Here is a 21,420-nt window from a genome sequence, read left to right as displayed (position 1 = left end):
GAAATAATTGTACAGCTGTATCTGTCTTTTATAAATGTGATCATATATCTACTGATATTTGAAGGGTGGGATACTATTCTGTAAGTACTCAAGAGATTAACATGAGATATGCAGAAACTGTCTGAGATACAGCCACTTTAACAAATACAACCTTATTGTAAAGTGTTACCATATTTTTCCATGCAACACAATACAATAAGATTTTTACTATATGAAGATGTTTTTGTTTTAATATATTAACATATAAATAATTTTATTTTTGCAGAGTGGATACAACGCAACAGCAAGCACACTCAAACAGAGATGGGTAGTCCACCCAGTTCTCCCGGAGAAAAAAGAAGACATGATGACAAAAACGGACATGCAAGTGACATCCAGAAGAGAAAAGACTCGCTGAAGAGACGAAGACTGGAAACAATGCGTGCCATCGAACAGATAGAGAAACTCTGGGAAGGAACCAAGAAAGAAAGAAGCGAGATAGACAACATGAGGCAGAGAATGCAGAGACAGCAAGATGAAATAGCCAGGATGACCATGGAGAAAAGACGACTTGAGAGATGTATTAGTGACATGAAAGGTGAGTTGGACTACACCCACAAAAGAATGAGTCAGAGTAAAGAAGAGATAGACGGAGAACGGGAACATATAGAGAAAATGAGGTCTGATCTCCAAATAGAAAAAATCACCCTGGAACAAAAGCGTGATGAAATCATGAGGGAGAAACAGAATTTGGAGATGCTCAGATACGAAGCTCTGAGAGAGAAGGAGGAGCTGGAGAGCAACCGTACAAGCACAAAGTCGGAAATAGAACATACTGAACAAATGAAAAGCGCCATACTGGTTCAGATTAATGAGATAGAAATGAAGATTGAGGAAACAAAGCAGGCAAAAAGTCAGATGGAGCGCATGAAGGCAGAAATAGAAAAGGAGAAAAATGAGCTAGAGAGAAGAAAGGGTGATATCAAGAGACAAAGAGAACAATTCGAGCAGATTAAACTTGACATACAGCAAATGAAGGGGGAAATGGAGCAAAGGTGGCATGAAACAGAAAAGGAAGGGCTGGAACAGAGAGCTATAATACAGGGAGAGAAAGATGAGCTGAAATATTTGCAAGATGAGATTCAAAGAGCAAAAGATGAGGTTGAAAGAAATAAAGCAGTGTCAAGGCAAGAGAACGAAAGACTGGGACAGCTGAGAGCTCAGGCTCTTGAAGAAAAGGACCTCATTGAGCAGAAATGCCAAGAGGTGTTGAAAAAAGAGAAAGATTTGGAAGAGTTGAAGCATAAGGTTGAGATTGACAGAGAGGAGTTAGTCATGAATGGACAGCTGGTCAAAAAGGAATGGGAGAAGATAGAACAGGCGAAGTTAGACCTTCAAGCTCACATCAGCTCAATGGAAACCAGGGCTGAGGATACAAAAAGAGACACTGAAAGACTGAAGCATATAAAAATGGAGATGCAGAGAGAAAAGGAGATTCTTGAGAAACAAAGGGATAGTACTAGGAGAGCTACAGAGGAAATGGAGAAAAGGAGATATGAGATAGTTACTGAGGAGTTAGAGCAAAGAGCTGGACTTGAGAGAGAAAGAGATGATCTGCAGAGGTTGAGAGTAGAGATACAAAGAGCAAGTGATATACAAAAAGCAAAGATTCTAAAAGAGAAGGAAGAAAGCATTCAGATGAGAGATGAGGCCAGACGAGACGTGAACATGACAGAAAGAATCAAAGCAGAAATAGAGGCTGAAAAAAACAGCTTATGTAGACGACAAGATGAAATGCTAAGGGAGAGGCAGGAGCTCGAGAGAATTAGACATGAGATCATTAGAGCCAAAGAGGAGATTGAGAATAGCCAGGAGGTCACAATGCAGGAAAATGAGAAAATGGAAAAAATGAAAGCTGACATTCAAGGGCAAATTGAGAATATTGAGAAAAGTGTTGCAGAGACCCAAAAAGCAAAGGAGAAAATGGAGGAGATGAAGGCTGAGTTAGAGAGGGAGAGGGAGGAGTTGGAAAGAAAGAGAGAAATGGTGAGAAGTGAGATGGAAGAGTGCAAGTTTATTAGAGGTGAAATCGTAAGGGTTAAGGAGCAAATGGAGAGCAGGTGGCAGGAAACAGAGAGAGAGGAAGTAAAAGTTCGAGTAAAAACCCAGCATGAGATGGAAAGATTGGAACTACTAAGAGAAGAGATCCAGAGAGCCCAACAAAATATTGAGGAGAGCCGAGTGGAGCTAATGCATTGGAATCTGAATCTTGACAAAATGAAAGTTCAGACAGAGGAGGAAAGAGAGGCTGTGAATATAAAGATGGCTGAAGCTACAGCTAAACAAGAGGAGTTAGCAAAAATAAAAGAAACAGTGGAAAAAGAGAGAGAAGAGATTCAGAAAAACAAGAATGAGGCTAAGCAGGAAGCAGATGAAATCGAAAACTTAAGGGCTGAAATTGAAAACCAGATCATGGCAGCAAAAAAAGAAAAAGACGAGGTGAATCAAGCCAAACTTGCAGTCCAGGAGGCTGAATTAATCTTAAAAAAGCAAATAGAAGATTTAGAAAAAAGAAAGTATGAAACCATAACAGAGACATTGGAGCAGAGAAATGAAATTCATAAAAAAGCAGATGAGTTAGAGCAACTGAATACAGAGCTACAAAGAACCAAACTTGAGCTTGAAGAGATGAGATATTCTGAAAAACACTCTTTGCAGAAGATGCTGGAGGAAGCAAAGATAGAGAGAGAAATGATAGAGCAAATGAAAACAGTTCTGCAGAAAGAGAAGGCGAATCAAGAGAAACGTTCAGCTGAGATAGACTTAGAAAGAGCAGAGCTCAAACAGACTCAATTTCAGGTCCAGAATGAGAAGAATGATGTTGAGAAAATAAGGTATGAGGCGATGAGATATAATGTTGAACAGAGTGCTCAGTTGGAGAGACAAAAAGAAGAACTTGAGTCAATCACACAGAAGCTAGTTACAGATAAAGAAACCACAAACAAAACCAAAGAGATAGCACAACAAGACAGAGAGAAAGCCGAGCTTCTCATGAACGAGATCCAGAAACAGAGAGAGGATCTCAATAAAAGGTTGGAGGAGACAAAGCGAGCAGAGGACACATTGAGACGTATGAGAGAGGACATGGAGCACGATAGAGAAGATCTAGAGAAGATCCGCATGGATACGTATGAGGAAGTCAAGAATGAGATTAACAGAGTAAGGGCTGAGATTGAGAGATTGTGGGATGAGGCTGAAAATGGAGAACAGGAGGAACGAGAGAAAGTAAACCGAGAGAAAGAGGAGATGATGATGAAAATGGAGGCAATGAAGAAGGAGATGGTGGAGATTGAAGACATGAAGGTGGAGCTTAAGAAACAGAAGGGCAACATTGATGGAAAGATAGAAAAGGCGAGGACGGAAATAAATAAACTGGAAACAATGAAAGCAGACCTGCAAAGACAGAAGGACGAGATTGAGAACAAGATGGCCGAAGCAAAGAACGAAAGGGATCAGATGGAACTGATGAGGGCAGAGATCTTGAAACAAAAAGAGGATGTTGAACAGAAAATGGAGCTTGCCAAATTAGAGATGTACAAAATGCAGCGGGTCAAAGATGAAATACAAAGACAAAGACAGGAGCTGGAGGAAAGGATGCAAAGGTCCAAACGTGAGATTGGAGAAATGGAGCTGATCAAAAGAGAAATGGAGGGGAAAAAGAGAGAACTTGACCAAAGAATGAAACTCACCATGAGAAAGAAAGACGAGATGGAACGACTGAAGTTGGAGATAAAACAAGCCAAAGAAGAGATGGAATGTAAAAGGAGGGAGACACAGAGGCAGAAGTATGAAATGGAACAGGTCAAAGCTGAAATCCAAAGAGGGAGAGAGGAGTTTAAATTTAGGATGGAGGAGGGAGATTCAGAACAAACGAACATGACACTAATCAACCTGATACAACAGATCGAGGCAACGAGAGAAATGGTGAGAAATACCAAATTTCAGATCGAACACAAGATGGCAGGCAGTCAGATGGAGACAGCAGACCAGGAGGAGATGAATGCTGAGATTCAAAGGCTCATTTTGGAAATCGAACACATTCGAGAAATGCTGCGAGGTCTTACAAAAGAGGTGGAGCAAAACAAGGAAATAATGAAGAGGGATAAGGAGGAGATGAGGCTGCTGAAGTTTGAAGTTCAAAGAAGGAAAAGAGAAATAGAATACAGGGAAGAAAAAATACTGAGGGAACGAGATGAAGTTGAACTCTTGAAATCTATGATTCAGAGACAAAGAGATGAGCTGGAGAGGAGGTTGGAGGAGATCATTAAAGAGAATGATAGGGTGGAACAGATGAAAGAGGGTACGGAAAAGAAATTGAAGGACATAGAACAGGCAAAAGAAGAAATAAAGAAAGAGAAAGAACAGCTTGCTCGAGAAAAGGCGGTAAGTTATTACTTACATTCACTTGGGGGCAAATGGTTCATAATATGTTTTCTTTTATCAACATTATCAGCAACTATGGTATCTTTCTTAAAGTCAAGGTGAAATTATAACTTTCATGTTTAAGTTTAAGCACTTTTAGCTCTGTAATGTGACAAATTGCAGAGTGAAATGTGGTTTGGAGAAATAACATGAGTGTTATTGTCAAGTAATTTAAAAAATTACAATCAAAAACGTTCGATTTTTGGAAATACCATGCACTGAATTATATGTACTACTGTATGTGACCAAGCATTTTGAAACTTTAAATATAACAAACAAAAACATGTAGTTAATGGCTGAGTGGTTTTAAACTACTTTTTGAAGTCTCTCAAAACTGACACAGGGATACAGAGATTCAATCAGCAAAATGTATTTCAGATTCATTTAGCCATCACCACATTCGAAAGCCAAGAGGCCACAGCAACAGAAAATCTGAGGACTATTAAAGCATTCACATCAGATGACCCTGAACCCAACTTGACTGGTATACAGACAAAAAGAACAGAACTAGAACAGTATAAAGAAATAATTTTAATAGAGAAATATGAACTAGAGAAGTCAAAAGAAAAAATACAAGCATTGAAGGATGACGTTGAAGAGCAGATGTCCAAACTGCGAGAGCAAGAAAAAGAGATGGAAAAGAAACAAGCCAATCTAGAAAACTGGGAGAAGAAACTACAATCAGAAAAGGAAGAGAGCAAAAGAAACTTAGATACAATATGGAAAGAGAAGCAAGATTTGAATCAAAGAAAACAAGAACTGGATGGGATTAAAGTAAATATACAGAGAGAGAAATATGAATGTACAACAATGAAGGAGACTAGACATGTTGATGTTCAAGTCCAAACTGATGGACTAGACGGTGTTCATAAACCACAAATAAAAGAGACTGTTGAAACTCAAGAATATGATATCATTTTGACCATGGAGCAGCTGCATAAAGAGCGACAAGCTCTGGGAGATATTAGAGAAGACATACTTGCACAAAAAAGTTCAATAGAGAGACAAGTGGCAGAATTAAGATTGAGAGAGGATGAACTTTTGCACAGAGAAGCTATATTAAAAAACGCTACTAAAAGCACAGCAGACACACAGATACAACAAGAGCTGACAAAACAAGAGCTGGATCGAATAAAAGATGCCCTCGGCAGAGAACAAGACGAGCTCGAGAAGACAAAGATAAGTATACAGAAGGGATGGGATGACCTACAAACTCAAGTTTTAAGAAATAGAGAAAAAGAGGAGATCATAACAATACAATTAGAAAAAGAAAGAGATGTCCTAAAGCAAATTAAACTGAACATTGAAGAACAGAAGCAAACCATGGAGGCTGATCTAAAAGCCAGTTTGGCAAGAGATCCAGGGGACATAGACTCTCAAAGGCAAATGGTTGACGAAGAAAAGAGAAGATTGGAAAACATGAAATTTGAGCAGCAAAAACAAACCGATGATATTCAGAGATTAAAACAAGAGACACAGGAAGAACAGCAGACGGTGAAAAAAATGGCAGTGCAGCTTAAACAAGAGAAGGAGAATATTGTACATCTTACAGAAGAGACAAACAGAAGGTCTGAGATATTAGAGAAACTGCAGCTTGAAATAGATAAGCAAAGACAGGAAATACAAAATGAAAAAGACATGTTAGAAAAACAAAGGTGCAATATCGAAAAAATACAAACAGATATTGAAAATGAAAAGAAGCATGTCAAAAACCTGAGAGAAAAGAATGAGTTTACATTAAAGGATATTAAAACAGAACAAGAAGCTCTAGAGAAGATGCAGCAAATCATTTCAAAACAAATGGATGCTATTGAGAACGAAAAAAGAGAAACTGAGCAAAGAGATATAAGCCTGCAGCAAATGCAGACCGAACTAAAGAAACAACAAAATGAGATTGAAGACTTGAAGGACATTATCTCCATACAAAACAGTGAGCTTGTGAAAAGCAGAGCAGAAATAGCAGAGAAGCAGAAAAAAGTAGATGACATCGTGGAAATCACACAAAATGAAAGGGACAATCTTGACAGAGAGAGAACTGCTTTAATGAAACACAAAGATCAAAAAGAGAGCAATATGAGAGATGCATTAAACAAAGAACTTGAAACTGTGGAACTTTTAAAAAAAGAGGTACTTGATGAGAAGCAACTTATTGATAATTGGAGAATAACTTTAAGGAGAGATATAGAAGATCTGGAACAAAAGAAAATCTATTTGAAGATGGAGACTGATGAGATAAAATTACAGAGACAAAGTATCAAGGATGAGAGAGGAAAGTTGGAGAACATGAAAGCTGCCCTGCAACGAGCAGCTGAAGATACTGAAAAGCTTAGACAAGATACAATAGCTGAAAGAAAGAAACTTGAGAAGACTGCAGCAGAACTTCAAAAAGAAAGAGACGTCATTGTCAGTCTTGTAGAAGAGACAACGAGAAAAAGAGAAGAACTAGACAGAATGCAAGCTGATATAGAAAAGCAGACAAAAGCAACAGAGATGCTGAAGGAAATGAAAGCCGACCTGCAAAAAGAAGCAGGTGAGATTGAAAATTTAAGGCGAGCTGTTCAGAGTGACAAACAGAAAGTAAAAGACATGGAAAACCAACTTCAAAATGACAGACATAACAATAGACTTGTTGAGGAGATCGAAAGAAGGTCTGAAGCAATGGATGAGATACAATCAGAGATTCAGAAAGAGAGGTGGGCAATTAAGTCTGAAAAAGATATGCTAGAACAGGAAAAGTCTGAACTGGAAAAATCAAAGGCAGAGATGTCTAGACTTAAAGATCTTGAAGAACAAAAAGTTGCTAAGCAAAAAGAAGCAAACAATATTACACTGGCAGAGATACATAACGAAAGAGAAAAACTTGAGGAGATTAAAGAAACCATCTCAAAACAAAGACAAAGTCTTGAAGATGAGAAAGAAGCATTAAGACTGAGGGAAAATGAACTACAACAAAATGAAGCAGAGACTGAAAATCAACGAAAAGAAACAGATTACTCGAAGAACCGTTTGGGGATAGAAAAGAGACAAGTTGAGAGGTTGCAAGGTACAATAGATGAATCCCAGAAATATTCGGATGTGGAGAGACAAGAAATGGAGAAAAACTTGAGAGAAGAGATTAAAAGGAACTGTGAAGATCTGGAGCTCCAAAGGAAAAGGTTAACTGATCAAAATGAATTATTTAAGAGCCAAATCAAATCACTGGAAATGGAAAGAGAAGAAATTGAGCAGAATAAATCAAAAATACTCGATGAATTGAAAAACGTAACATTTCAGAGGCAATCTTTTGAGAGAGATATGCAGCAGATGAGAGCTGAGCTTCAAAAACAGGCTGAAGAAATTGAAAAATTAAAGAAAGAGTTGCTGGATGAAAAACAGAAAGTAAAAAACATGGCAGACCAAACTAAAAAAAAAGAAGTTGAAAGAAAAGAGGCAATGGATAAGATGTACCTAGCACTCGAAAAACAAAATCAAGCTATTGAGACTGAAAAACATATAGTTGAAAAACAGAAGTCTGTATTGGAGAAAAACAAAACAGAGATCGATAGAGCAAAAGAAGATCTAGAAACTGAACGAAAGTCTTTTGAAGAAATGAAGATAAACATCTCACAACAGAAAAATGATATTAACACAGAGAAAAATGCATTACGAGTCAAAGAAAATGAACTGAATATGTGCACCTTACAAATGTATGAAGAACAACAAAAATTTGAAGAGATTCAGAATGAAATCATGAGAGACAGGGACGGACTTGAGAAAGAGAAAACTACGATCATGGAGGAAAGACAAATGTTGAATGACATGCAAATGCAACTGAAGAGGGAAAATGAGCTGATGAAACAAGATGTTCTTAGAGAAAGGGAAACAATTGAAAAGAACAGGACAATATTGAATGGAGATTTAAAGGACCTTAAGCATAAGAGAAGCATCTTGGCACAGGAGTTTGAAACCGTATACGTTCAGAAGCAAACTGTTGACAATGAAAAGCAGGAATTGCTAGGGATGAAAGCTGAGCTCTTGAAAGAAACGGAAATGATTGAGAAAATGAAGCAGGAGATAAATAATGATAGGAGAAGTGCTTTCATAATGGCAAACAAACTACAAAAAGAAAAAGAAAATGTTGAGACGAGTGTCGCAAGGATCAGAGAAGAGGAAGCAGATTTAAGAAAACAAAGAGAAATTCTTGAATCTGATAAAGACATTCTAGTAAAAGAACTGGAGAGAACAAAGACAGAGACTACAAGAGCCAAAGATCTTGAGAAGCAGCTTGAATCTCAGAAAGAAAATAATGTAATTACATTGGCAGAAATACAGAAAGAGAGGGACAGACTTGAGCAGCTTAAGGTGGACGTCTCAAGACAAAAATATGAATTAGAAAAACATAAGGAACAAGTAGGACACAAACAAGCAGCGCTGCAAAGACTGCAGATGGAAATACAGCACCAACAAACAGAGATAGATGATCAGAAGATTATTATTGCAATGGAGAAAAGCAAACTCAAAGACACACAGGCCCAAATATATCAAGAGAAAAAAGACGCAGATGATACAAAGGAACATTTAAGGAAGGAAAAGGTGGATTTTGAGAAGGAAAAAAATGAAATAAGGGCTCAGATGGAGATAGATTTTAGGAACGAGCTGAAAAAGGAGAGTGAAAAGGTAGATCTTCTACAAAAGAAGCTTTGTCATGAAAAGGAAGTAATTGAGAACAGCATGAAAAAGATGAAAAGCGATATGGATGATTTAGAGCAAATGAAGCTGGATTTAGTTAAACAGTTGGAGAGCATTACACTTAAAAAACAAATGATTGAAGATGAAAAAAACAAGTTAGTGCAGGAAAAAGCTGAGCTAAAAAGAGAAGCCGATGAGATTGAGAAAATGAAACTAGAGGCACAAATAGAAAGACAAAAGCTTGAAGAAACAGCTACCAGACTTAAAAATGACAGAGAATATGTGAACAGAATGACTGAGGAAATTGATAAGAAAAATGTGGACCTACAAAACATGAATCAGGAAATAGAAATCCATAGGAAAGCGAATGAGACTGATAAACACATGCAAGAGAGAGCTCTGCTGGATCTGAAGAAAACTTTGACAGAAATAAGCAAAGCAAAGGAGGATCTCGAAAACCAGCTTGCTCAAGAAAGAGAGATGAACAGGATCACAATTGCAGAATTCCAGAAAGAAAGAGACATGCTTCATCTACTGCAAGACAGTATTTCAGAACAACAGGATGACATTGCAAATGACAAGGAAAAAATGACACTCAAGGAAAATGAATTGAAAGAACGCCAAGCCCTCATTTACAAACAGCAAGAAGAAATAGAGGCCATGAGGAAAACATTGACAATGGAAAAAGATAGGATTGTAGAAAAGCAAATTGATATTGATCAAAAACAGAGAAAGCAGAATGAAATCATGGAATCTTTTACAGTTGAAAAGGCCAATCTTGAAAAAGAGAAGTCTGAAATGATGGTACAACATCTTCAACTGGAGACTGAAATGGAAAATATGAAGCTCTTGGTCGGTGAACTAAATAATGAAAAAGAATTAATTGAGATAAAGAAACAAATGCTAAAAGCAGATGCAACTGATGTGGAAGAAAAACAAGCAGCTTTAGAAAGAGAGATACATAATCTGGAAAATCAAAAACAAGCTGTTCAAGATGATTTTCAAGAGATGAAGAACGAGTTCCAAATAGAATCTGATTGTATCAGAAAGCTAAAAAAAGATGCACAGAATGAAAGAAAGAACTTAGAAAAGATGTCTGCACAACTTCAGAAAGAAAGAGATGATATTGTCATGCTCACCGAAGAGACAAAGAGAAAGAATGAGATTCTGAATGAAATGCAAGCTGCACACGAGTCTGCACTGGAAGATCTATATAGGGAAAAAAACACTTTTGAGCAAATGAGAGTGAACATCTGGATAGAAAAAGACCATGTTGAAAATGAGAAAGAAAATATAAGACTCAGAAAAGATGAATTAGAAAAACTGCGCAAAGAGATTTATGATCAACAAAGTGAAATGGAAAACCTCAAACAAATAATCACTTCTGACCAAAAAGTGCTGAAGAATGATATGAAGGATATAGAAGAAAAAAGAGCCAGTATTGAAAAAGATTTGGAGAGTCTCAAACTGGAGAGGGAATCTATTGAGAACGAGAAAAAACTCATGGAACAGGAGAAAACTGAGATGAAAAGGGAGATTGAGAAGTTCAAACAAGAAACCCAAAATGAAAGACAGAAAATGGAGAAAATGACAGCTCAGCTCCAAAAAGAAAAAGATGAAATCAATAAACTTGTGGTGGAAACAAACAGAAAACGAATGGTCTGGGATGAAATTAACACTAATATTGAAGAGAAAAGGAAAATCTTTGAATGTGATAAAGACAAGCTTGACAAAGAACTAAAAGACTTAGAGGAAACTAAAAAAGAAATTGCAAGATCCAAAAAGGATCTTGAAAAGAAACTTGCAGCGCAAAGAGAAAATAATAAGATCACACTTTCAGAGATGCAGAAAGAAAAAGACACTCTAGAGGAGATGAGTGTGAACATCTCAAGACAAATACATGACATTAAAAATCAAGAGGAACAATTAAAACAAAAAGAAAATGAACTTGAGCAACTACAAGCTGAAATTCTGAATCAGCAAAGAGAAATAAATCATGACAGAGCCAGTATAATAAAGGAAAGAAGTCAGCTTAATCTAAGACAGCTTGAGCTAGATAAACAACAGACTGAAGTGAATGACATTATGGAATCAATGAGAAATGAAAGAAGCCAACTGGATAAAGATAAAGAAGAGGTTGAAGAAGAGAAGTTGAAAATGGTGGAAAATCTCAAAGATTCTCAGAAGATTGAGACTGACAACTTAGAGCTTCTAAAGCAAGACTTGCTAAGAGAAAAGGAATTAATTGAAAGTAACAAAACCTTGCTTCAGAAAGAAAGATATCATATAGACCAAAGTAGAATTAATCTAGCTCAAGAGATAGAGATGATATCACTTCAGAAACAACTTTTTGAAGACCAGAAGAACAAATTAACACAAATGGAATTAGATCTGCAAAAACAAGTTGATGACATCAAAAAGCGTCAAGGAGAAATGCTAAATAAAAAACAAAAGTTGGAAGAAATGGCCACACAACTTCAAAAAGAGAAAGATGATGTTGTACAATTCACAGTTAATGAAAGAAAGAGTGTTGAACATGAAAGAGCCTCAATGGTCCGGGAAAAACAGAATATGATGGATGAACTGAAAAAGAAGAGTGAAAATCTTGATCTCCACATGAAAGATGTATTGACTGAAAAGACATCACTCGAAAATGACAGGCAAATGTTGACAAGACAAGTTGAAGATCTTCAACAAAAAAGAGCTCATGCTGACAGATATTTAGAGAACATCAAACTTGAGAGAGAAGCTTTTGAGAATAACAAGGAAGTGATGGAACAAATGAAAACTGAGATGCAAAGAAAGGAAAACGAATTTGAGAAGTTAAAACTGGAGATACAACATGGGAGACAGAAGTTGGAAGAAAAAGCAGCTCAACTTCACAAAGAGAGAGAAAATATCAACAATCTAACTGAGGAAACAAAAAGAAAGAGAGACGTTTTGGATTTCACATTTATTGAAATACAAAAGCAACAAAGTTTACTACAAAGGCAAAGGTCTGAACTGGAAAAGAAGAAAGCTGAGATGTCTCACGCTGAGGAAGATCTTGAAAAACAGCATGCACAAAATGAGATCACACTGAAAAGGACACAGCAAGAGAGAAAAAATATTGAGCAGATTAGAGAGAAAATATCAAGAGAATGTATGAACATTGACCAAGAAAGGGAGAAGTTAACGATGGAGAAGGATGAACTTGAGAGAATGAGAGAAAGGGGTGTAAAAGAACAAAATCAGCTGACATCAGAAGATAGACTTCTTGTGAAGTCAGAGGCAGTGCTGGTTCTTCATCAGAGTGAAGTGGAGGCTGCAAAGGCAGTTTATTATCCTGATAGACAAGGAGCCACGATGGAGCAAATGCAGGAAACTGACCTCCTTTTTAAGGATGCATCAAGTACAGACACTGAAAGCCAAAGACTCGGCTCACTCGATAGCAAGTATGACATAGAGAAGCAGTTTGTTGAAGAAGAGAGGGCCAGGTTGGAACAGATGAGAGCTACCATACAAAGAGAAGCCGATCACATTGAACAGCAAAAGCAAGATATTCAGATTGCAAAACAGAATCTAGAAGAAATGAAAGCTCAATTTCAAGAAGAGATGAGGAGCATACAGCGTCACAGTGAGGAGATGAATATACAGAAATACAATCAACAAAGACAAGCAGAAGAGTGTGAAATGGAGAAGGCTGATCTTGAAAACGCCAAAACTGAAATTGCTAAAGCACTTGAATGTTTTGCAGAAGAAGGTCGAAAGAATGAGATGACAATGGTAGAGATACAGAAGCGAAAGGACAATCTTGAGGTAATGAGGGGGACAGTCTCACAACAAATGGAGACAATTACAAACGAAAACCAAAATCTGTCACGCAGAGAAAGTGAACTCACACAACTACAGGGATGTGTTCTCAAACAACAACAGGACATGGATGAACTGAAGAACATCATTGTGATGGAAATGGATCAGCTTGACCAAAGACAGACAGACATTGATCATTTACAGAGAGAGGTCGATGAGCTCATGGACTTCACAAAGACAGAAATGACCAACACTGAAAAAGAAAGAGTTGAACTGATGGAACAAAAGAGAAATATGGAGAGTGACATTGCCATTCTAGAGACAGAGAAGGAGAATAACAAACAACTGAAAATAAAGTTACTTGAGGAACAACATCTCATTGACAAAAACAAAGAGCTGGTGGCCAGAGATCTTGAAATTATGGAGACAAAGAAGGCACATATAGAAAATGAATTTAAGAAGATAAAAATGGAGAAACAATTAATTCAAAATGAGAAGGAAGAGCTAAAGAAAATGAGAACTGTCCTCCAAAGACAAACTGAAGATCCTGAGGAACTAACTGAGGAGACAAAGAAAGAACGATTGCAGCTAACAGAGATGACAGGCAAACCACAAAAACAAAGAGATGAAATTAGTCCTGTTGAACAGATAAGTAAAGAGATCCCAGATGGAACATATGATGAGATAGAAAAGCAAAGGAAAGCAATTCAGACTGACAAAGACCTGCTTCAAAAAGAAAAATCTCAGCTGGAAAAAACCAAGGAAGAAATATGCAAAGCCATGGGAGATCTAGATAGAAGAAAAGCTGAGATACTGAGTGAGAAAGAAATTCTTCAGCAGATGAATACAAATAACATGCAACAAATATCTTATATTGAAAATGAGAGGGAAATTATAAGATACAAAGAGAATAAACTACATAAAGTGAGAATGGAACTTGAAGATCAACAAAAGGAAATGGATGACATCAAAAACAGTATAACGCTAGAAAGAATCAATATGGAGCAAAAAAGAGCAGAGTTGGTTAGAGATTTAGAAAATTTTAGAATCAAGAAAGAAGCTTTTGAGAATGAGAACGATGAGGTGCAAAATGAGAAAGAAGATATGGAAAAGTTAAAGCTAGAAATTCAGAGACAGTTGGAAAAAGAGAGACAACGTCTAGCTGAAGAAACCAAAATGAAAAGCGACATCATGTCTGAAATTCAAGCTGAGACAGAAAGACAAAAACAAGTCACTGCTGCAGACAAAGAGATGATTATAAGGGAAAGGTTGGATCTGGAAAAAGCCAAAGAAGATTTTAACAGACAGTGCATTATCCAATCTGAGAAGAATGACACCATACGGAGAGAGCAGCAAAAAGAGAGAGAAACACTTGATCAGATGAATTTGGAGATCTTAAGACAACAGCTAGATCTGGATAGCTGGAGGACTGAGCAGTTGGAGCAGAGACAGCTGTTGGAGGTTAATCTGAGGGCAACGTTAAAGAAAGACATGGAAAATGTGGAGCAGCTTACGAAAGAGCTTGTGGATGAGAAGGAAATGCCTGAGAAAACCAGAAAGCAGCTGAAAGAAGAAATAGACTATATTGAAGAAAATAAATCCAATCTGGGCAAAGAACTAGAAGCGATAAAATACCAACAAAACACTATGCAAGATGAAAGAGATCAATTTGAGCAAGTTAAAGCGAAACTTCAAAGGAAAACTGATGACATGGAAACGTCAATGGAGGAGATACTGAGTGAGAGAGAGAAAGATGCACCTCAAAGGAAATCCGATGAGAGCAACATAAGATCAGATATTGATAAAGCACATACCAAGATTCAACAACAAAAAGATGAGTTGGAAAGCTATGCCGCTGAGCTTGAAAAATCTAGACTAGATCTAGAGGAGGCAAGAGCTGAGATAGAAAAAGTCAGACAGGCTTTACGACAGGCAACACAACAGATGGAGGATCATGTACAAAAAGAAAAAGATAATATTGAGGATGTCAAAAAGACTTTGCTTAAACAGGAAGAGGCCATTGAAAAGGAAAAGAAAGAAGTAACAGTGAAATTTGATGAACTACAACTTCTATTGGCAGAAAGAGAGAAACAGAAAGAAGAGATGAAAAACCTGAGAGATAAAACAGGGCAAGAAATCCAAGATGAGCAAAGGAAGCTACAGGTACAAGCAGCGGAACAGAGTCAACAGATGGATGAGTTGCAAAGTGAGAGGGACAAAATCACTGCATTAAAAGCTGAATTAGCACTAGAAAGAGAAGCAAGTGAAGAAAAATTGAGAGAGATTAAAAGGGAAATGGTTAAATTCGAGCAGATCAGATCAAATAGTGAAAAAGACGTGCAGAAAAAGTCAGAGATTCTAGAAACCACAGAGAAAGCAGAAGCAGTAAGGAGGAAAATGGAAACATTGAGTATGGATGAACCACAAGATGGTACTACTGATAAGACTGAACGAAAGGCAGAAGAAGTTAAGAGACAAACAGACAAACTCACAGAGATAAAGACAGAGTTGATTCAACAGCAGGTTGAACTTGATAGGAGCATATCAGACATTATACATCAGAAGGAAGAGTTGGAAAAAATAAGATCTGACATTTTAAAACATCAAATGGACACCGAAAAGTCATTGGGAGAGGTTGAGCTGATGGAAATAAAGAGACAGAGAGAAGAATTTGAAAAAATTATTCATAAGATGACCCATGAGAAAGCAGAGCTGGAGGTCCTTAAGTCTGAGATGGTCCTGGAAAAAAGGAATCTGGATCAGAAAATGAAACAAGTAATAAGAAAAAGGGATGAAATGGAAAGAATAAAGGGTGAGATAGAAAAGGTTAGAGAGGAGATTAACAGAGAGAGACAAGAGCTGGAAGTACTAAGGACCGATGTTCAAAGTGCAAGAAATGATTTGGAACTCTTGGTGAAGAGAACTACAAATGTACAAGATGAGGAAAGTACAAACGCTGACATCCAAAGATTGATTTTAGAGGTCGTGAAAATCAGGGAGATGGTGTGGAGCCTGAAGGTTGACATGGAGAGAAGGATGGAGGAAAGTGAGTCTGAGACAGATGAAAAGGAAAAACTCAAATCTGAGATACAGAGGCTTATTCAAGATATTGGACAAATACGGAAAAATCTAGGAAGCCTTAGAGAAGAGATAGAAACCATGAGAAGGGACAAACATGAATTGGAGAAGCTGAGAGAAGAATTTATACAGGAGCAACAAGATGAAGAAAAGATGATGGTAATGTTGAAGAAAGAAAGAGAAGAACTGGAAAGGGAATATACAGAGACAAAGAGAGAGTTGGTTAAGGTGGACATGGGCAAAGAAGGAATTAAAGAGTTTAAGAACGCTGAAGAAGTAGCACTTCAGGAATCAAAGCATGAGCTCCAAAGGGTCAAAGAGGAACTATTTAGAAAAAACACAGATCTGGAACAGGTGGGGAAAGATATATTTTACCAAAGACAAACTTTGGAAGAAATAAAATCCCTCCTTGAACAGAAAAAGACTGAACTAGAAGCATTGACTTATGAAATAAAGGAAAATGATCAGATACTGAAGGAACAGGGGAATGAGCTAGAAGAGAGAGATCAAACTTTGCAGAAGATTAATATGGAAATACATAGTGAAATGGAAGACATAGAAAAAGTTAATGAAAATGAAATGCAAGAGATACAGATCCAAAGAGGTGAATTACAAAGACAGAGAGATGATGTTGAATCTGTAAGACAAACTTTGATATTAGAGAAGGTTTGGTTAGAAGACAAACAAGCTGAAATCAGTCAACAAATGAATGAGGTGAGGAATGCCACGAAAGCCAATGAGACAGAACGTAAAACTCTAGAGAAAATAAGGTCTGACCTTGAAAAGCAGAGGAGTGAACTTGAAGAAAACTTCGAAAATGCCACAAAAACTGAGAAGAAACTAGAGCAGATGAGGAGTAATCTAAACAGAGAGAAAGAACAACTAGAAGAAATGAGGCAGAAGGTCAGCAAAGACAGAGATTTGATTGAACGAGAAACAATTGATGTGAGAAAACAAACAAAAGAGTTAGATATCATGAAGAAAAGCATTGAAAATGAAAACACACAGCTTGAAGATGCCCGTGCTGAGCTTCAGAAGAAATCAGACATCGCTGACAGCATCTTAAAAGAAGCCAACAGTGAGACGTATAGATTAACACACCTCAGTCTGACACTTCAGATTCAAAGGGAGCATATAGAGAAGAATCTTACAGATATAGTGAACAAGAAGAAAGATCTTGATGAAATGAATGCAAAATTACAAGATGACAAAATACAACTAATAAATCACAAAGATGCTTTTAAAATGGAAAAGGTTGACCTGCTGCTAAGGAAAGAAGAGTTGCTGAGGGAAACGGAGGAACTGGAAAGAAAAATCTTGCAACATAGAGAAAATGAGGATATGGCAATACAAGAGTGCGAAAATCAAAAAGTGGCTCAAGACCGCATGATGATGGATATTCTTAACAAGAGAAATGAAGTTGACAAAGAGAAGGAACTGCTGCACTCAGAAAGACAGAAACTCGACAAACTTAAAACAGAACTACAGGGAAAGGAAAATGAGTTTGACAACAAAATGCAAACGCTTATGAATGAAAAACAACAGCTGAAACAGACTCAAGATAGAATTCAGAACACGGAGAAAGAGAATAAAATGAAACTGGAAATAAAGGAAGCTGAAATTAAAGAACAAGAACAACAATTAATTGAAATGGGCGAAACACTGAAGAAAGAAAGGAATGACTTTAGAAAGCTAATCGAAGAAGTACAGAAAGAAAAAGAGTTGATTGATCGAGAAAATAAAGATATAGAAAAAATAAAAACATATATTGAGGAGCAACTTCAAAACCTAAGATATGAAAAGCAAAATCTACAAGATGAACAGAAAATGCTTGAACAGATCAAAGCAGAATCCAAAGAGATCAAGAATATGATCAAGAGGGAGAGAGAAGATCAGGAGAAATGTTGGCTGGAAATTGAGGGGGAAAAGCAGAGAATGAAAAATGAAGTAAGACTTTTAGAGCAAAAGAGGGATGAGATCGACAGACTGCACAGAGAACTTGAAACAAGGAAATATCTGATTGACACAGAAATGGAAGAGCTACTCCGAATCAGGGTTGAACTGGACCACAAAAAAGAAGAAATAGAAGTGGAAAACCAAAACATTCAATTTGCCATAGATGAGCTTCAAAAAACAAAAGCTGAGATGCTGATGGAAACAGAGAAAATGAAGGACATAACAGAGGTTAACCTGATAGAGAAAGAAAAAGTTAAAGATATTAAAACCCAACTCCAAAAGGAACGAGAAGAAGTGTACCGGTTGTCTGAAGAAAGTGAGATGAAAAATAGGGACCTTGATATAATGATGAAGGAGGTGAAAGAACAAATGCAAGAAAATGAAAATACTAAAATGAAGTTTGAAAAGGAAAAGAGAGAGATGGAAAGTATTAAAAATGAAATTGAGTTGGAAAAGAAAGACCTGGAAATGCAAAGGTTAGACCAAAAAGAGCTTGATTCAGTAATGAAGAGAGAGGTACAAAGAGAAAGGCTGGCTTTTGAGTATATGAAGGATGAATGTCTTGCAGAAAAAGAAGCAATAGAGAAGGAAAAAAATTACTTGATCACAACTATGCAACAAATAGAAATGTTAAGATCAGAGCTAAAAAATGAGCGAGGTGAAAATGAGAATATAAAGAAAAACTTAATTATTGAGAAATCCAACATTGAGAAACAGCAGATTGATATACTTAACCAATGGCAGGACAATGATAAGACCAGGGAAGAAAATGCTAAAGAGAGAGAAAATCTGGAAAAAAAGAGGGCTGAAATAGAAGAACAAAAACAGATGTTGGAGTTGAACATGACAAAAATGTTGAAAAATAAACAGGAACTTAATTTAGCAGAAGAACTGCAGAAATCCAAGGAAGAGATTAAACAACTGCAAGATCAAATGCATAATCAGATTCAGTCAATTGACCTTGAAAGACGAGTCCTGCAAGACATGCAGAATGCTCTTAAGATAAAAGAGGTAAGCATACAAAACAAAGAAGAGGAAGTGAAGAAGCTTATGAGAGAAACTGAAATGAAACAAATGGACGTGGATGAAATTGCTTCGCAGCTTATGATTAAACAAAAACAAATAGATAATGTTCTTGAGGAAACCAATAGGAAAAAGAGCGAACTCCAACAAATGCAAACTGATTTAGATTTTCAAAAACAAATGCATGATAGTGACCTAGAGTTGCTTGAGAAGATCCGTAGAGAAATTGATAATGAAAAGGAAGAAATGAAGCAGAAAAAAGATGATCTGCAGATTTGGATAGAACTAAAGAAAGGTGAGATTCAAGGTCAATTAGGTCAGATAGAGAAAGAAAGAGAATATCTGGAGAACATGAAGGGAGAGCTCCTTACTCAGATGAAAAGTGTTGAAAAAGAGAAAATAAATGTGACACTTCAGAGGAATAACTTGGACCTGTTTAAAGCTGAAATAATGACAGAACGTGATGAAATGAAGACCACAAAACAAACAATGATCAGTGAGAAAGCCAAGCTGCAGCAAAGAATAGATCAAAGTATAAAAGAGACACAAAAAGTAAGAAGTGAGTTAAATGAGATGAGGAGTAAACTTGAGGAAGAAAAACAACACGTAGAGGGAAAGCAGAACATGATCAATACATTAACAAGAGAGCTAGAACTCATAAAAGCTGAGTTAGATGAAAAACAGCAAGACATCCAAACTGAAATGGACAAACTCCAAGAAGAGAGAAACCTGGTTGACCAGGTGAAGGATGAGGTACAAAATGATGCCGACAGAATAAAGTTTGCCTTTGAGGAGATCAGGAAGGAGCGAGAGACAATTGATAAGATGGAGTCCCACTTAAAACTAATGAAGGAACAGTGTGATGCTACTATGGAGGACATACACAAGAAGAGGAGTGAGCTGGAAAAGACTGTCCTTGAGATGGAAATGCAAAATCAAAAGATTGATGCCGAAAAAAATCTTCTGGAGAAAATGAGAAAGGATATTGAAAAAGAAAAATCAGAGTTACAAAAAAGAATAAAAGACCTGGAGGTGCAACTAATGCAGAAGGTCAAAGATGAGTTACAGACTGAAAAGACAGACATCAACCAACAGAAGCAAAAACTGGAGGAGAGTTTAAGAGCCATGAAAGAGGAGAGAAGTAATCTGGATAACATGAAGATTGAATCTGAAATACAAAATGAACAAATGGAGGAAATAAGAATTAAAGCAAAGATGGAGAGGGAAGAACTTGATCTGCTAAAGAAGGAACTAGAAAGAGAAAAACAAGAAAACGATAAGAATAAGGACATGGTGAATAAACTGAAAGAGGAGTTTGACAGTGAACAACAGAAAAGGAAAGATGAGATGGAGCAGATGAATGTAAATATTAAGAAAGTCCTGGAAGACATAGAGACAGACAGAAATACAAATGCTAAAATGAAAGCACAACTTGAAAGTGAGAAAGTTGAACTTGATCAAATCACAGAGGAAACAAAGAAGAAGAGAGCAGACCTGGAAAAACAATGGGCTGAAATACAGGCAGAGCGACAAACTCTGGAAGAAAGTAGAAATTCCTTCTTAAAGCAAAAAGATGACACTGAAAAGGAAAAAGAGAAAATATGGAGAATGAAAGATGAAATGGACCAACAACAAATAGAAAACATGAAACAGAAAGCTGACAATGAAAATATGAAAATCAACTTTATGATGGAGAAATCTCTTCTTGAAGAGTTAAACAATGAATTAGATACTAAACAGAAGAAAATGGATGATGACAAAAATGTGACTGAAGAGGAAAGAAAAGAGTTGGAGAAGATGAGGTCTGAAATACTGACACAACAAGAGCAACTGAAAGAAACAGAACAGAGGTTAATGGATGAGGTGGAACAGCAGAGAACTCATATACAACTCCAGCAAGATGAAATTGAACTTGAGAGAAAAAAGATCAATGATGAAAAGGAAGTGGTGGCTCAAATAAAGACTGAACTGCAAAAAGACAGTGAAAAAATCAAATACATGGAGGAGGAAATAAAGACAGAGAGGGAAACACTGAAAGAAATAAAAGCCCATCTACAAAAAGAAGAAAAGGACATTCAGAGTGTCATTGAGGAAACAAGGAGAAGAAAAGAGGATTTCGAAAATATGAGTACTGATATAACAGAACAAAAACAGGAGATGAAGACTAACAGAGATCTTCTGGAAAGAGAGAGGAAAGAAATACATGATAAATGGACAGAGTTACAGACGAGAATTGATGAATTTGAGGCTCAAGGCAGAAAACAGAAAGAAGATGAAACAATGAATCAGACCAAAATTGAAGAAGAAAGAAAAGGTTTAGAGCAGCTCAATACTGAGATCCTGCAACTGAAGACCAAAGCTGAAGAGGAACAACATGACATAAACCTAAAGAGACAAGAGTTGGACTTATTGCAAGAACAAATAAATAAAGAGAAAGAGGAA

The 21,420-nt window shown here is 36.8% G+C and overlaps 1 protein-coding gene across 1 annotated transcript in view; it reads left to right on the top strand.

Moving 5' to 3' along the window:
- LOC306910171 (uncharacterized protein) overlaps window positions 1-21,420 on the top strand; it is a 42,357-nt gene that overhangs the window by 2,756 nt on the left and 18,181 nt on the right. Inside the window, exons 4-5 of the mRNA XM_079484508.1 lie at window positions 266-4,422; window positions 4,840-21,420. The exon at window positions 4,840-21,420 is cut by the window's right edge and continues 18,181 nt beyond it. Coding sequence (XP_079340634.1) covers window positions 266-4,422; window positions 4,840-21,420 — 20,738 coding nt within the window. The remainder of the gene's footprint in view (window positions 1-265; window positions 4,423-4,839) is intronic.

This window comes from Barbatula barbatula, assembly GCF_947034865.1.
Source record: "Barbatula barbatula genome assembly, chromosome: 21".
NCBI classification, from domain to species: domain Eukaryota; kingdom Metazoa; phylum Chordata; class Actinopteri; order Cypriniformes; family Nemacheilidae; genus Barbatula; species Barbatula barbatula.
The sequence above is the reverse complement of the archived record's forward strand: the minus strand, read 5'-3'. Positions and strand labels throughout refer to the sequence as shown.